Source organism: Gekko japonicus, unplaced genomic scaffold, assembly GCF_001447785.1.
Source record: "Gekko japonicus isolate JY-2015 unplaced genomic scaffold, Gekko_japonicus_V1.1 scaffold245, whole genome shotgun sequence".
NCBI lineage: Eukaryota > Metazoa > Chordata > Lepidosauria > Squamata > Gekkonidae > Gekko > Gekko japonicus.
In genome coordinates, this window is record NW_015167537.1 from 470,397 (window position 1) to 488,453 (window position 18,057).

General features: G+C 43.7%; 2 protein-coding genes across 6 annotated transcripts in view; both read left to right on the plus strand.

Moving 5' to 3' along the window:
• The window catches only part of LOC107112397 (chromosome unknown open reading frame, human C5orf63), a 29,586-nt gene extending 25,375 nt beyond the window's left edge, over positions 1-4,211 (plus strand). For all 3 annotated transcript variants that reach the window (XM_015413526.1, XM_015413524.1, XM_015413525.1), the window contains 2 exons: positions 2,075-2,131; positions 3,644-4,211. In XM_015413526.1, the coding sequence (XP_015269012.1) occupies positions 2,075-2,131; positions 3,644-3,823 (237 nt within the window). In that variant the 3' untranslated portion in view covers positions 3,824-4,211. The remainder of the gene's footprint in view (positions 1-2,074; positions 2,132-3,643) is intronic.
• A 4,209-nt stretch (positions 4,212-8,420) lies between these two features.
• MARCH3 (membrane associated ring-CH-type finger 3) overlaps positions 8,421-18,057 on the plus strand; it is a 176,792-nt gene continuing 167,155 nt past the window's right edge. For all 3 annotated transcript variants that reach the window (XM_015413522.1, XM_015413521.1, XM_015413523.1), the window contains exon 1: positions 8,421-8,634. The gene's annotated coding sequence lies outside the window, so the exon portion shown is untranslated. The remainder of the gene's footprint in view (positions 8,635-18,057) is intronic.

An 18,057-nucleotide genomic window follows, 5' to 3' on the forward strand; every position in this document is an offset into this window, starting at 1 on the left:
GGTTCATCTGCAAAACAAATGCTTGGTTTGTCAGAATGCAATGAGAATTTATAGGAAAGTGGTTAAAAATGGATAGAAAGGACTGTTGGCTTTGTAGAATGAACGGTAAATCTGATTCCAGAGTATTTTATTTAGTTAATGTGATCCAATTAAGCCAAGTCAAAGCTTTATTGGGCGCATTGTTCAAAACAGGTCTTTCTACGAGAAAATGTTAAAGTCGCAGGCCTGTCTCTGCCAGCTGGCTGTGCAGTTTATAATCCAGAAGGCAATGAGGTGGTGAATAACAGGATTACTTTTAGAGGTTAATAATTGGGTAGAGGAAAAGCCTTTTGTGATGCTTTAGCACATGCCGAGTCTTAACAGTTTGAAATTTTAAGGGCAAATTGTCACTAACAAACTGGAAATAGTATTCTAAACTGCCCCCTGTGTTAAATGTATGCATGCGTTAATGTGCTTTTTTTTTTTTTTTTTTTGAGCAGAGGATGTGTGGGATCACTGGCGATTGCAGAGCAAAATTATCTCTCTAAAATGCAGGCTTTTTATAATAGCCTAATTTTGTGTTCCCAGCTTGGAGCCACTCAGTCCAGCCTCAGATATGTTTTTAAGTAAGGAGGGCAGAATGCACTGAAGGGATAAACCTGCCATTTCATATTCTTGGTGCCCAGCAGGTCTGAATGTTTCTTCTGTAGAAAATTCAGTTTCCCTTTTACAGCTGAAGCAATTGAGGACTCTTGGAAGGGAATTAAGGTTGCCTAAAAGTTCTTGAGTGTCCCATCAGAGTAGCTTAAAGCCAGGCTGCTGAGAATCTTACCAGTAATAGTATTATTTGTAGAGAGGGTTCCCACTGGAGCGGGATCCCTTTTCTGAGAATGGGATACTGTGCAGTAGCTTTAGCATTTTTTATGGTAAAGGGAAGGAGAGAAATCCTTTGTTATCATCTCGCTTTTCTGAAATATGAACTCTCACTACAGCACATTCTAAAGTTTTATTGTCCCTGACAGTAGCTGAATAAAGATAAGGCCTCTTTGAAAGTTATTTCTGTGATTTGAAAGTGAAGTCTCTCCACTTGGCTGAGGAAGGTTCTGGTTTAAGTGGCCTTAGACTGGAGTAACTTTGCACGAAGAGACCACTGTGGACTAGCAATGATCACAGTAGCTTGAAAGGCCCACAGGTTTTTCCTGTAGGAGACAGAATCAATGAATGGAATTTCCCATCCTTTTCAACTGTCTTTGGAGCTTCTTAAAGGAGCTTCATACTTGGCAAGGAAGACGCAAGTTAGTGCATCCACATTGAGTCCAAGGGATGAATACTATAACTCTGGAGGGAAGACATGCATCTGTAAACATGCAGTAAACATGTGCAAAGCAATTGTGGCTCCCCATCAAATGTTTCTGAGTGCTTTCATACTGCATATCATGGCTTCAGACAGTGGAGTGTTCACTGTGCAGAAAGCAAACAGGTATTTTTTCCTGATTGAAGTGCCAGTGAAAGAGGGTCACAGGAGCACCTTGTGTCCTTTACCCTTACTCCCACTCTTCCTTTTGCCAGCTGCCTCACACGTTAAAGGGCAGACACGGGTACACATTTAAAGGGTTAATGGAGCAGATCCATCCTTAGAAGACTTCCTTCAGCTTCTACTGAATGAAGTGACGCTTATGCCAGACGAAGGCTCCTGAGACTGGAGGAAGGCATCATGCTTTGCTCAGCAGAGTGGTTGGATAGGGGTAGGATCCACCCACGTATGTATTGCTTCTGCCTTGTACAGCTGTGTACTCATGGCAAGTGCAGTGACTCACTGACAATGTCATGTGCTTCTGATCTTTTACTCTGCATGCGCCTCACCATGGGCCATATGATTTGTAGTCTTGACACACCGTAGACTGGCTTGTCGGGTGAAGTGTGGGGGAAGGAGCTAGAGAATGGATGTTCCTGTCTTTCTTGACCCTGCACCCTCTCCCTTTTTATTCTGTGTTATAAAATCCAAAGTCATCTGTGTAATAGGGTATAGGCATTGATGAAGATTGTGCTCAGTTATTTCTTAGCATTATTGTCTGTTTCTTTTTTCTCCTCCTAGAAACCATGTCCCTTATGTGATGAAGCCAAAGCAGTGCTAGAGCCATATAAACATAAGGTAATTAACACAGTCCTGTATTTATATGAACACAAGAATCCACAACATGTAGAGAAAATCAGAAATTCCTTTTGGAGAATGAAATTTAGTCTGGCTTTATCTGCAAACCTGTTTCTTTCTCCAAGCAATTATTTCAATCGGTTTTCATTTTATCCTCATAAAACAGATCACTGCTGAGTATTTTCAGGCTTTGTGATTTGTCTCAAATTCCATGTATCTGGGCCATTCATGTAAGAACAAATTTTCTCTTTCAAGTTAATCTTGATCCCCCCCCCCCAATTATTTTCTGGAAAAAAGCAGCAATCAGACTTTTAGCATTTTGCACACCCCGTACCCATAACTCCCATTGTATTCCACATGTGGTCATTCTGTCATCTGTTCTATGTGGATTTGGGCTGTATTAAGACTCAGTTGCATAGATGAAAAACAAGGTGCAACAACACCATAATAAAAGCTGTTTGTCACTCATCACTGAAACAGAAGCCGAGCCTGTTGGCAGATATTGCACGAAAATCCAATTGCAATCCTAAATACATTTTTATAGAAATAATGTGACTACTTCCTATTTAATAGGAATGAGTTCAAGAGTGTATTTCCATGTTACAGGTGATACTAATTGGCTTCTTTACTCAGAAGAAATGAGTTAGCATGAAGAAAGTCATTCTAATTTGGAGAACAATGGATTTTGCTTCTTGATTGAAGGGATTGACAAGTGGACTCAGCTAGGCAGAGAAACCAAAAGCTGCAGAATTTGTTAGCTAAGTCTGTCTTGTGATGGATGTCTTGCCTCCCTCCAGCAGCTACAAACCTTACTAAGATCTGCCAAAAAGCCTAACTGGCGATGGCAACTTCTGAAGACAACCTCTGCATGCATTAGTACCTGGAGGCCTATAGGCTGGCCAGTCTGTCCCTGTACAGTCATCCAGAGATAAATGCAGCAAGAAGAACCAGATATAAAATGTGCCTGACAGATCATGCAAGGAAAACTTCAGGCACTGAAATCCAGAAATTCCAGAAAGATATAAAAAATACATGTTTGAGGATCTAACTTGTTCCACCTAATTCCCACAAAACGTTCTACGTCACCAGACTTAAAAAAAAAAAGAGTAAAACAATACTACTGTTCTACTTGTACAAGAGGCTTGCAACAAGATCAAAAATCCGCATCATTTATTGATACACAAGCTGTAGATTTCATAATCACTTAATATTGTGTACCTTGGAGCTAAACAGTTTGAGCATTACATTTGCAGTCACCTCTGTAGTACAGATGCTTACTGGAACCCCCAGATCCCCATTCTCAAAAGTGCCCTCTGCATTAAAAAAGCTGGCTCCACTTTTACAGAAATAACAATTATGATCAAATTTGAACCAAATCAGCTGATCCTAAATGTATTTTCTTGGAACTAAACTTATTATTTCAGTGCAACTTCCTTTTAAAATATGCATGCTTAGAAGTTTGTTGTTGCTTGTTTGTTTTTGTTTATATAGTAATTTAGTTGTTTCTAAAAGTTTATTTTGCAGGAAGTGGACATTACCCTTCCAGATCAAATGGCCTGGTATGAAAGGTACAAAAATGACATACCAGTCTTTCATTTGAATGGGCATTTTCTGATGAAGCATCGTGTGGATATAGAAAAATTGGAGAAGCAGTTATTGAACATCGAGTTGCAAGTTGGTGGCAAGAGGTGAAAGAAATGAATGGGTTGCAAGCAGTGCATAAATAATTTTGTGCTGCTTTCCAAATAAGTATAATATTAGAATTGTAAGAAGTAAATGAAGACGCAACTTTACATGTTTAAATTGATTTTGTGATGATGATGAAGCTCATCAGACTGCATAGCAAGGCCCCTTCTATTTGGCTTATTACCTGCTTTTCACCCCCTCTCTCCCCCATGCTAATGTAGGGGGGGGCAGAAAATTGTATTATGGCACCATATAAATGTTAGATTTTATGGATCAGGATTTTAGATTAACTTATTTTATATGTATTTTATACAAATTTGTTGTGCACCTCCCTGAGCCTGCTTGTGAGGAAGGTGGTATAGAAGCTTAATGAAATAAATAAATAAATTTACTCTCTGGCTACTAAATGGCTTGGTGTTGTAATTAAGGTAAAGCTATTTCTCATTAGCAGATAAAATATTCACCTAAATTAATATGCTCTTCACTGACAGCCTCATAGAGGCAATGCATTTCAGTAACTTGTATTCAAAGTGGACAAAGAGCACCTATTTAGATGACAATGACTGCACTTGTTGTTAGGTGTTGGGTGACAATGACTGCACTTGTTGAAAACAATTGGTTGCTATCCCAGAACAGCAGCATCACTTTTCTGACAACTGGATTTAGTTATTGTTCCCTGATGATAGATTTTTTAAAAAATTAGTTGCTTGTATGCACTACAGCTGGGGTGTCAAACATAAGGCCCGGAGGCCGTAACTGGCTCGTCCAGGGCTCTTATGTGGCCCTTGAGCAACTGATGCAAGGGAGGGAGTGCAGGGGGGGGGAGTGGGTGGAGCCACTCCATTGTGGCTTCAACAGGACAGAAAAACGTCCTCTGCAGCAGTCAAGCATCATGGGAGCATCTGCCCAACTCTGCACTGCTGCCTCTCCAGTCCGCCCATGTGGGTTTTCCTCTGCACCCTCCTCCCAGCCCATGGGGCCTTCCAGTAAGAATACACCAACTCGGAGCTTACTAGCTGCTGTTCTTTATACAGTTTCTACCTCTGGTACCTAGCATTGTGTTTTATGGCACACAAAGCCCCGCCCGTCAAAGTGACATTTATGTCAGATCCGGCCCTTGTAACAAATGCGTTTGACACCTCTGCACTACAGTCTGTTCAGTCATGTGTATTTGTTCATAAAATTTAAGCTCTTTAATGCTCATGCTATTCTAGCAATATATCAGATCAACCCCATTAGTGCTACAGAACCAGCAGAACACCAGTTAATCCTGAAGTAAGACTGAACATTCTCAGTATGCCTCTGGCTTCATTCTTGGAAAAACAGGAATATCTCAAAAACAAGCACCTCTCTGGGGTGTTACATTTTCTCCTCTCACATCGAATGCTCCAAAATAAAATTTTGAAAAAGACTGCATTAAAATGCCATATCTTCATTCTGAGAAATGATGTTCTTTTATTAAATTTAGCTTTGCCCTAGCAGCTTCCCGTGCTGGTCTTAGTGAAGGAGGGCATGGCTCAGCAGAGCCTTGCCTTTCTGAGAGCAGCGGTAGGTGGGGAAAAGACTGGCCCTGCTGAAACCAGGAACTGGTGAGCCACACCAAGTTGCAAAGATAATCTGTAGGTCCCTTTCTGGTTTAATAATGAAACAAATCAACCATGGTTTTCTGTTGTGTTTGAACCAAACCTTTCTTTTTACAGCTGGACTGAAGAATTATAAATCTAACCTCTTTGTTGATCTTGTTTCTATATAATTGATCTTACGCTGGAACATTTTAGTATGTCTCATTAAGTATCCCAATGTGCAACTATCCTGAGCTGGCAATTGAAATGAAGAAGGGACCTTGCAGCCGCTTTGTGTGACAGCCCTTGATGCAATTTGCTTTTACCCCCATGAACATGTAGACACAACAAGTTGAGAGGGTTCCACTTCAGATTAAGTGCACTTGCTTTGAATGAAGGACTAAGAGATGCTCTATACAATGGTATTCAATCTGAGCCTCCAGTTAATTCAGTCTTTCAGAGGAGCCTTTTTAAGATCTCTCTTTCTTCTAAGAGGAACTCTTTGAAGGACTGTGTTTTCCCAGCAAACTCAAAGAGTATTTTAAAAAGGATAATTATTCATTAATGCTGAAAATTAAATATTTCAGTAGCCAATTTAGATGTTCGCTTTTCTGTAAAGATCTTTCGCAAAGACAAAATGTTGGTAAATGGAGATTAATATTCCCTTTATGTACTCTCTCTCCCTTGCTCTTTAAATCCTTCCCTCCCTTCATTCATCTCAACTCTTTGATACTTCTCGGTGCTTTGATTGCAATTTGTGTTCTTTTTACTAAGTACTTTGAACATTACAGTTATGAACTCATGCATCTTCATAGCTGGCCTGTATTAAAAGTGAGATTTTTAAACCTTTGCTGCACAATTATAAATCTGTGGTGCAAAAAACAATTCTGTTGAAGCGAGTTGCAATAAAATTGTCGTGATGTGCTTTAAGGTGATGGCCTTAGTCCAAACTTTTATGCTTCAGTGGGTTGTGCTCATGCAGTTAAACACAAGGCTCTTCTCCCTGCATAAACTATCACTTATGATCACCTGTAATAAGAGAGACGAAAGGTGATGAGAATCAGCCCTCCCACACTTCTGGCACGTGATGCTATCTTTGGTCCACTAGTATATGGGTGTAGCCTTGATCTCACAACGATGTTCAGTTCCAACAGCTGGATGTGGGTTTTCCCATCCATCGTTTTGAGGCACTGATCACCCTTGTTGGGTAAGGGTGAATGTGAGAATGGAATGGTTGTGATTTAAAAGGGCACTTCCCCATAGAGTTCTACTCTGCACCCATGTCATGGTGGCCAAGACTGCATTAGCCATTAGTGGCAGACAATATATTGTGGGTCCAAGAGTACTCACAAAACTCAAAGTGGTCTGGAGCCAGAATTAATCCCAGCATGCTTTCAAATATCCTTTTTTCCTGGTGTGGTTGCTTCCAGGGGAGTCCCACGCCAATCAGTGTGTGTGTAAATACTTCTGCTCATGGGGTTTGGCTTCTTATCATGTGGCACCTGAACTTCTTGGAAGGGCCATGTTTGTGTGATTTGTAAAGAGGCCAGAGAAGTCTTTACATGTCCCTGATTGGGAGGGTACCAATGATGTAAATGGCAGCAACTGTACCAGGAAAAGTTACCCATCCATGAAGTGTCAGTGAGGATCTATTTGTATGTCATTTGCAGTTCATATGGAAAACCTATGCCAGCTTCCATGTTCATCATTCAGCTGGTGGAGTATATGTACGTACTGAAGCCAGTCCTGATTGGGGTTATTTTTCGGTATGCTACTGCTATATGTGTGGAGCTTGGCAGAAAAACCTGGCTGGGTAGCACACAGAGACATCCTGCACCTGCCCAGTTTGCCAAGGGCAAGTGAGTGTAATGCATGCTTTCTCCTAGAACTGCTACTGGGCGGAAATGTCTAAATTCTTTCCTAAAGTTACCTTAAGGCAGTGGAAGTGAATGGCTCAAGCCAGATGGTAGCTGAGCCTGCAGAGTTATGCTAGGACTGGAAGGTGCACAGACAGCAAAATCCAGATGGAAACGGTCTTCTCCAGAAGTCCCACTGGGTTTTGGAACTCAGTGATGTAGATGATGGTGGGGAGTCTTAGGGTTGCCAAATCTGGGTTGGGAAGTTCCTGGAGATTTGGGGGTGGAGCCCTAGGAGGGCAGGGTATGGGTATGGGAGGGACCCCAGCAGAGTCCACCCTCTGAAACAATTGTTTTTTTCCCCAAGTGGAACTGTTCTGTCATCTGGCAGTAAATTGTAATTTCTGGAGATCTCCAGGACCTACCTGGAAGTTGGCAGCCCCTTTTCTGCCACTGTAGGTGATCCCAGGCAGCACTGCATTGGGGGGGGGGACACTCACCTGTCTCTTAAACGGTATGTGTGGACCGTTGCTTTCAAGGAATACAGTGAACACAGCAAGGATCCTGCATTCCCATTTCGGAAAGCGCCACTTCGACAGATCCTCTGTGGTCCTTAACTTCATAGCTTACTCAAAGGGGACATTCTCCGTCCCGCCCGCTTGTACCCCTTCCTTTTGCAACTCTCCCGTTGCAAAGTAAGCCCGTGACTTTCAGCATCTTGTTGCGAGGAAGGCGACTAGCCTGATTGGAGAAGTTGGGTTTGAAAAGAAACGCTCCTCTTCTCAGCTCAGTATGAAATCTGTTTCTTAGGCACATGACCGATTATTTTCGCTTGGTGGAGGAGGAAGGAGGGGTGTCCGAGCAGATGTCAGGCGGCAACAACTTCCTTTAGAGGAGGACAAATAAACACGAATTGTGTGTGTGGGGTGGGGGGGGGTTGTGTTTGCTGCGCCTTCCCTCGGGCGCCCACCTTGCTCTTGCTTCCAGCTGCGCTTCCGCCCTCTGTCCACCAGGGGTCCCCACCCCTCCCGGCGTCCCAGCCGCCCGCCCTTTGTCCGGCCGGCGCCTTCTTCTCGCCTTGGGCGCCCGCCCATCCCGTGCCGAGGGAAGCCTGGCTGCCCGTCAGGAGAGCTGGCCATGCCCACCGCCCGCCCCCGGCTCTGCTCTCTTGTCTGCCGGCTGTGCGGCCGCCTCGCTCGCCTAGGCTGGCGCTCGGCGGGAGGTCAATGAATTGTCAGAGGGTGGGCGCGACGGACGTGGCTGCTCGGCTTCCCGTCCCGGCCTGAAAGCCCGCTGGGGCAGGGATGCTCTCGGGCGGCGCTCGAGGCGTCTCCGAAGCCGGGACCGCTGCGCCTTGAGGAGTGGGACTCCTCGAGAGGAATCGGAGGGGCGCAAAAGGGTGAGTTCCTCTCTCGCACCCTATTCTTCCCCCCCCCCGGGGGGGGGGGTTAGCCAGTCTGTCTGTCTGTCTTATGGGCGTCTAGGCGGTGCGTGTTGGGGATCTCTGCTGCCCAGAGGCTCCACGGGGGCCGGGCTGTGCCCCTAGCCAGCCCCGCAACTAGTTTTCTACCTGTGTGTGCTGCCAACGGGCTGTTTAAAACACGGCAGGGATTGTGCGTGCACTCCAAACTCTTTCTTTTGGCAACGAATTCAGGAAATGCCCATTTAGAATTTTTGTTATCTTGGGGTTTCCCCTTTTTTGTGTCTCGGGTACCTTTAGTGAAAATAATTCTGGCAAGGGCAAGCAGTTACAGTGGTGAGAGCAACTAGTTCAGATGGGGTTTGTGGGTGGGTGTGATCTCTAAGATGAGAACTTTTTTTTAAGGGTGTCCCCTCACGGGAATTGTGTTCATGGCAAATATTTCGTTTCCAGCTCTGTAATTCAAAGCACAATATTACTGTGTTTCAATCTACAGAAGTAATAATTATCAATGAAGATAATTAGAATAGGCCTGTGAAACTAGCCAGTTGTGTAATACAGATGATTCTCAAAGTAAACACGAAGACACACCATACACAATGCAGGACCCAGTTGCTGTATATTAAATTTGTGTGTGCATCTACAAATATAACACATCATGGCAACAATTTGGTTGTAAACACAAACTGACAAACGCTGGATTGCTTGAATCATGTTACCAATCCATCTTGGTGTCTGTTTTCTTCCTATCCAAGCATAGTAAGAGCTAAGAATATATATTTTTCATATGGTAATTATATACTTGTAGCAATTCACTATTTATTGCAATAGATGAAGAATGCTCCCCCACCCCACAATGTAACTTATTTGACAAGGGATAGGTTTCAGAAAAACAGTGTAAAATGTAACCTTACATGTTCAGCTGTGATCCTGTATCTCTGTTTGTTTAATCCATGTTTATTTGTTTGTTAATATATGCTAATTTATCAGGAGAGGTAAATATGGCTGTGGTATGTTTGCTCCTCCTCCTTCGCTTATGCCAGAAATGGGGCTTTAATGTGTGTGAGGCGGATGTAATTCCTAATGCCAAGTCTTGAACTTTCCCGAGATAGGTGGGGGGGGATGGGGAGAGACTGGAGAGTGCTGTGTGTGTTCTTGGGGGGGGGGGGCTGTGTGAGAGAGAGAGAGATGGTGTGCAGGTCTGAGTCTGCCTGTGTCCGTGAACTTTACGAGCATTCAGTTCAATATCATTCAGTGCGGATTCCACACTGCTTGCTAGTTTACAGCCTGCAGTTTGCCACCCAGCCCATCTGTTAAAACACAGCATGTCCACAACAGCCAAGGCTGAGGAATCCAGGAAAGGATAGCGAAAGGATACTGGCTGGCCCAACCCTGAACACAGAGACTTGGAAGTAAGGCATCGGTGATTTTTAAGTGGAACTTGTTTCTAAGTAGACATGTTTAGGAGGACAGCCTAAGAAGCAGTGGGTTAAATGCTAAATTCCCAAAATGAATGAGGTGAGATGACATCCTGGCAAATCAAGCTTGTTTCTTTTCTTTCTTTTTTTTTAATTCCTGCTAAACTGCTTTTAATGATAGGCTTCTTCTGAATGATTGGTTTGTTTGGACTATTTTGAGGCTGAGAAGCAATTATCTAATTAATGGAATGTTGGGTATCGTTTCCTCACCAAATCATAGCTGATTAATTAAATGCTGCACAGAGTTTTCCCTGTGAAATTGTAAGTCCAAAGCAATACGGTAAACCATATCTACAACAGGATGTAATCTGGTTTGTATTCTGTTATATATAAGAACTAAAAATACAGGCACTCTGATGATCCAGAGCATATTTCTTTAGAAGTAAGTTCAGTACATTTCAGTAATGCTTACTCTCAAGTAAGCGCGCAGGGAATTGTAACTTGAGATGAATAAACAATCATTGATTAAAAAGAGCATTTCTCCTCAATAATTAATGCTTCTCCAGTAGTTCCTCTGTAAAACTTAAATTCTTTCTAGGCAGATGCTGTTTTCACTGGTTCGGGTTGTATGGGGAAATATTTCCACCCCTTTCTGGTTCTTTATTTACTCTGACTACAAAAATTACATTCCTGGATGATGGAAGGAGAGAGACAGCCTTGTGCACAATGGATGTTCTTTATAAATTTTATATATGTGTGTGTGTGTGAAAGATACATATGCTGAACAGATGGGTTTCATGAACTTTGGGGGAGGAAGATGGAAAAGAAGCCACGTGCTTCTTGAAAACTGTAAGAATTCAACATGGTGTGGAGAAGCAGGTGGGGAGGGTTCTTGGATGGAGCCTGTGACACCAGCACAAGGGCATCCTTATGACAGAACAGCTGCAATATCTAATTTGCTGGGATATTTTCCATCAACTGCATCTCCCAAGCTGAATTCTGGGAAACAGCAATTCCTTACCACTAGATCTGGGATCTGTGTTGGGACAGTCATTTGACTAATTCATCTGCTACTGCAGAGTCCTCTGGATAAGACCCATAGGATCTGGAAAGTTTCTTATTTTTCAAATAATTTTTTTAAAAAAAATAAATATCTGAATTGTGGGCTATGATTAGCTGAATATGCTTCCTGGTGATAATGAAACATTGGCTGCTTATCTCTGAGAAGAGAACAAGAATGTTTTGCGGCATTTACTGGATGCCAGCTGTTGCTGTGATATTTCAAGTGTAGTACGAGTTTGTGTTTATCTCACTGGGTATTAAGATAGAGAACTACATTTGCAAAGAGAAAGCTGCCTGACTGATTCTTCGTAGCTATCTAAAGATGAGATGATATCATTTTAAAAGGGTATGTGTCCATGTTGATGATGATGATGTTCTTTATGCTTTGGTCTTTTTAAAAACAGGATGTCTCATGCCTGCCTATCCTGTTCCTTTGGGACCTATTTTGGAACACTTTTTTGAAGAGCTGTTGAAAAGCAGATATTGATTTTAAAAACCTTGAAAGAGATATTGGGACTAGAAGTTCAGCTTAATTTTAAGCGATCACTCCTTGTAATGCTAAGAGAGGCACAAACTAGGGTTGCCAAGTGGCACTTACCTTGCCGGCGGGGGACTCCCGTGCGGATCCCGGCGCTCCGCATGCACGTCACAGGGAAGTGACGTCATGACGCCGGGCACGCTGGGGGCAGGGCCATGACCATACAAGAGAAAACCATAGAGTTTTCCCTTGTATAGCCTTGGCCCTACCCCCAGCGTGCCCAGCGTCATCATGACGTCACTTCTCTGTGACGCGCACGCTGGGGCGGGGTTCCCCCCGGGGCCCGATTCCCCGGCATCGGGGAACGGGCCTCTGGGGCGGGGGGATTTCTGCCCCCCGGGGGAACTTGGCAGCCCTAGCACAAACTCTGAAGCTAGACAGAATCTTACCAGCAGTTTTTTAAAGAATTAAAGCTGGTTTATACTTCACAGTAATGGTTTGTTTTCTGCTGATCTTAAAATGTGTACTATATGCTGATTCATATGTACACATGGTAAAGGAGAATTATGGCACATTATATTGCATCCAGATAAATTGCTGTTGAGAGTCTCCTGCTGCTTCCCCTGGAAAAAGTGTCAGATGTTTTGGGTCATGGATCCTTGGGAGGCGTGTGTTCCAATTGCTCTGTCACTGAGGACCCTAGGGTGGCCCTTGTCAGCTGCTTACTAAATATTATCTCTGATATGTAATTCCCAACAGCTCACTATTAACCTTTCAGTGGGTTTTTGCTAAGGAGTTGCAATTCCATGGCCAATGACTCCAACTGTAATTGGCAGAAGCCCTCCGGCAGAGGTCCTTCCCACTCTGGTGGCCTAAGAAGCCTTGGATGTGATATGATAACTATGAGACTGAAGTCCTATTACCAGGAACAGCGTCAACCTTTTCACCACCTGAGGCAAAACAAACAAACAAAAAGTTTGGAGTGTGCTTCTCACTGTACATGGAGAACTTCTTCCTCTGTCAGAAGGGAGAAGTGCTTCCAATATGAGTCTAGGGATGAGTGATTCATATAGACTTCATAAAGCAGTGATCTAAGAGGCAGGTTGTACAACAGACAGATAGATACCTTAGGTTTAGGGTCCACATTGGTGGCATATTTTGGATGACATTTGCTACCTTTAGAGCCAATGTAGTGTAGTGGTTAAGAGCAGCGGACTCTGATCTGGAGAACCAGGTTTGACTTCCCATTCCTCCACATGAAGCCTGCTGGGTGACCTTGGACCAGTCACAGTTTTCTTGGAACTCTCTCAGCCCCACATACCTCACAGGGTGCCTGTTGTGGGGAGAGGAAGGGAAGGAGATTGTAAGCCACTCTGAGATTCCTAAAAGTAGAGAAAAGCGGGGGTATAGAAACCAACTCCTCTTCTCTAAATGATATCCCAGATTTGCCATCTGTCTGTACTGCTGGAGTCTCCACCATGGGCCACAGTCAAGCTGGCTTTTGTTTGCAGTATAAAATACAATGATAAGAGAACACCTTTCATCAGAGTTGTGTATTGAGTCCTTGTTTACAAAATGGCAGCTATTCAGCTGAAGTTTGCTGCTCATTTTCTGTATGCTTCCACTTTAGAGGAGAGCGTCTGGATGTTTTGTTTAAGTTTTACTGGAAGCCTTAGTGTTTCCTGCAAAGCTGCAGGAGAAATACCATGCAGTTTGTGCTCATCTTGCCTGAAAGCAGTGCCACTGGATTTGATTAAGAGACACCTGTGCTGTTATGCCACCACAAGCAAGGAAAGCTGGGCCTTTGCAGGAAAGCTCTGACTGCTTGCTAGTTCTTCATGGGTGCCCCGATGACAGCTGAGGCAGAAGCCATCAGCCTCATCTGTCATCTGACACAGAAATGATGAGGCTGTAATGCCGACCTTGAATAATTTTGTGCCAAGTGAAGCCTGTACAAGAATGGGCACTGAACTGGACTCCAAATTAGTTTAGCAGGAGCTGTGCTCCTCAGCAGAGCTGAAATGAATGAAGTATTTCAGATTTGTAAATCATATTTGAAGTCTTTCATTACCCTTAACGAATGCATTAAAACTTGCACCTTGGCTAACTTTGACCTGATCTACAAATTGCAGCTTCAGCAAATGTGTGTAGTATGGGAAATACTGACTGTGGTGCCAGAAGGAAAAAAAAAATGTAAGCATTATCTCCGTGATATGGGAACATTATTCCAAAAGATATTCTTTCCCTTGTGCCACTGTATGCGTTAGTATCTAACTGCATTCAGGATTAATTAGTTAGATACTCTTTAGTGGCCACAATTGCATAATCATATAATTGAGCATATGAGTTTCAAGCATCTTGGCATTAATTTTAATTGATTTGGAACTTGTTTACATGATTAATTATTCTGTGGTTATAGACCTTTAATTTGTCACAATCAGATTTGTTTACTAAACAGAAGCTATACCCTTGGATAATTACAACCTTTTGCTTCTTCTCTGTAGTAATAACCCTTTAAAGAGTATCATGGGCAGTACCTTGGGTGTAGAGAGGAGACTTGAAGAATTTACTACTGGTATGCAGAATTCTGACATAATCAGTGGGGGTAATGGTGGCATATCTATACCTATTTGTGCATCCCTGCCTGTGTAAATACCAGGTGTTTCTTGAGATTAAAATCAACAGCTTGGGGCGAGGGGAGAAGCTTTAATGGTATCTACAAGACATCTCTGTTCGGCCTGCCATTGTTATGATTGGACTTCGATGGGTACATGCAAGACTGAAATGGAAGACAGTTTAAGGTAGTTTGTGTTTGGAAAGACAATCTCTGGTGTACAAAGAAGAAGAGAAGAAGACCCTGCAGGGGGCAGCAAGAAGACAATTAGGTAGGATAGTGAGGGCAGCACCTTCTCTCCTGTTAAGTGTCAGTCTTTGTCTGTTTCCAGAGATTGCTACTCTTAGGGCAATTTCCCCCCTTTTCTCAGAAGTGCCACACTCAGGCTTACCCTCTCGGTCTTTCCTCTTTCCTATCAAGTATGTTAATTCCTAAATAAACCTTTATCTACTCTTCAATCAGTTGTGCACTGTTGCTGTGTTACTTACTCTGCCAACAGTTCACACGGTTTCCTTCTGACTTCTTCATGCAGACTAAGTGGCTGAAGTTGCAATGAACAGTGTTGCCCTATCTCAGCCTATAAGAATACCTTTATATTCATAATTAATATGAAATGTGTATAAATATTAGTTATAAAATTAATTTAAATACAGTAAGCACAACCGCTTAATGCATGGGTGCTTGTGGGTGCCATGGGGCCCACCAATACCTTTCCAGGTGGCTGCCAAGTTTTGTTAGAAAGTGAGTGGGGAAGGTGGGACTTTTGCACAGTAGGGCTTCTAATTGGCTGCTGGAGACCTGATTAAATGCCCAGATTTTTTAAAAAAATATTGCTTTGGCAGTAACTACCACCACAACCCTATGGTCCCTTATATGGCCTGGGACCAACATACCTAAGGGACCGCCTCTTCCTGTATATGCCTCGAAGAGCTTTACGCTCTAATAGTCAACATCTCCTGGTGGTCCCTAGTTCAAAAGGCATCTGTTCAGCCTCGACGAGGACCCTGTGGGACCTTACTCTTTTTTTTTAATTAATCAAATCATTTTAATTTTAATTTTGCAACATTTATTCTGCATTTGCTACTGTGGGGGAGGAGCACAGATTCCCCACCTTCTGACCCCAAGAAATACTTAACATTCACTGTGGCTTCTGAGCGTGTAACACTATGTTGTCTGCACAGCTTCATAACAAACCATAGCAGTCCTTCATGGCTACAAAGTTACCTTCTTTTAAAAAATCAGAGCTAAAATTTCTCAAGCACAGAGAACTCAGAACACGTCAATCTGTACTCTTGAGCAAGATCACACAGCAAACTACTGTTCTTCATTTACTAAGAGAGTGTGCAAGCATGAAGTACCCATGAGCATAAAACAGAAAAGGGATACATTGCGGGGGGGACGACAACACTTCATGCCATAAAATACTCCGCATCTTCAGTACCTGCCAAGTAGAATCCAGACACTCAATTAAGGGTGTGCACTATTAAAACATTTGTTTTAATTTAGGGTCCAGGGTTTTCTATGGGACACACTTTTTGGAAGGATGGAATGTCAGTGATGGCCTGTTTTCATTTTTGGAATTATTTTGGGGCACAGTTTTCAGATTCCAGGATTTCTGCACCCCAAAAACATGCCCTGGAATTAAAAAGGACCCCTCCCCTCCAATGGCCCGGTCTGGGTTTTGTGAATCTCTGGAAGCCTCTGTGAAGCCGTGGCCATCGCCATTTGCAGCCAGGAGCCTGCAGCCAGGCACAAGGGCCCAGCAGCCATCCCCAGCTTTCAGGGCCCCGGCGGCCTCGCCTGTAGGGAAGGAAGGGCCAGCAGCTGCCATGCGGCCCTGGACAAAACGCAGGTCATGCCTTCCTTCTCCTTATTTCTTTAAAAAATGTAAAAGGGCATAGGGGGGGTTGAACCTGCTCCCCCAAACCCAAAAAAGACTCCCAGAATTCCAGGAGGTGACCTTTTGTTATTTCCCCGATTCCTGAAATGTTTATTTTTGTTCAGATATACCAGAGCTGAAATAGCTAATTTTGGATACATTTCTGGCTGGGGTATCTCCAGATGCAAACCCCTAGACACAAGCTCGCTGTCCTTAACTTTTGAGAACAAACAGCCCCTCCAACGGCTACCCACTTTCTACAAGCTTGTTATTGGTTGCAAAAGGGGCTGGAGAATGGACAACCAAGGGCTGGAGGGGGCGCAGAACTTGATCCATTCCCAGCTCGCCGTGCGCCATCTGGAAAAGGATCCCCTCCACCCGCTGGGCATAAGCCTCGTCCTCCTGGGGCTGATACGATCTCCTGGACTGTGTGGTCCTTTCTCTGATATTGGAGACACAAGATGGTAGGAGGGAAGGACGAGAGCTGCTATAAAGTGTGATCTTGGAACTTAAGAAATCCTGAGAACTGAAAGACTGGTAGCACGCTTTCCTTGGATTCTCTCGGTTCCTGAGCGCACACTCTCTACAGATGTGGTTGTCAAGTAAGCCATCTGGGACTGGGATGTTGACTGGGTGAAGATGAAAGGGAACGAGGTTCTCCCCATCCTGGACGTAGACTAAGCCTCTTTGGAGCAACAGAGGAGCCCAGCTGGATGAAGGACGGAACAGTGCCATTCCATGGACGACACACCAGCCCTCCACAACCTCTCTTTTCTCTTCGACAGGCTCAGATTTCACTTTCTGCAGCAGATCTGGACCAGGGACTGTCAGAGGTGTCTGCCTGCTTCTTGCTTCTCGTGGGCCGACTGAGGGCTGCTGGGAGCAGGGGGCAGTAACTACCACCACAACCCTATGGTCCCTTATATGGCCTGGGACCAACATACCTAAGGGACCGCCTCTTCCTGTATATGCCTCGAAGAGCTTTACGCTCTAATAGTCAACATCTCCTGGTGGTCCCTAGTTCAAAAGGCATCTGTTCAGCCTTGACGAGGACCCTGTGGGACCTTACTCAGTTCCGCAGGGCCTGCAAGATGGAGCTGTTCCGCCAGGCTTTTGGTTGAGGCAGCGGGAGTCCACATATGGCCTCCCCGAGGTTGCTGTCTCCTACCTGCCGGCCATCCATCTATCATCAACTGGCCATATCCATCTGTACTTATGGGTCGGAACTTTCACCAGTAGCTATAACTATTGATTTTAAATGTTTATACTGTGCTTTTATACTTATTGTATTGTTGAAAGATGATGTGACCCATCCTGAACCCATTTTGGAATGGGCGGGATACCAATACGAAAAATAAATAAATAAATACATAAATAAAAATTGCAAAAATGAGGCATCCTGCTAAGCAGAGCTTCTGCCTGAAATGTTGAAGAGGTGCAGTTTGGATTGTGCATAACCTCATTGCCTGACATTTTATGGTTGGCTCCATCTCCTGTGGCATCTGTCTTGTGGCTGGCCCATCACCCTTTCTAAGAATTCCGAAACAGCCCTCAGGCTCAAAACGTTCTGGACCCCTGGCTTAATGAAACCTGTTTGTTAACTTTTTAAGTATTGTAAAATTCATGGCATTATTTCGAATTCTTACTTACCACATACATGTTCTGGAATTGCATGGCTTGAATTTTTTGCAGCTATTGTGTTCATATTCAGCTGCTGAAAAGCCGCTTTGTATTGGATATGCATTTGGAAGACATTCATTATATAATAATGGCACAGCTATTCCATTGCCTGTTAAAAGGACATGCCTTTCAGCAGTGAATGACTGCCTGCTTCTCAAGATATATTGATACTGTTATTGGTATTTCAGCATTTGACATGAGACTGTCACTTGCTGTTTGCTGGAGACTCCAAGCATGTTGTGAGAATGCACTGTACATGCCTCAACAGACC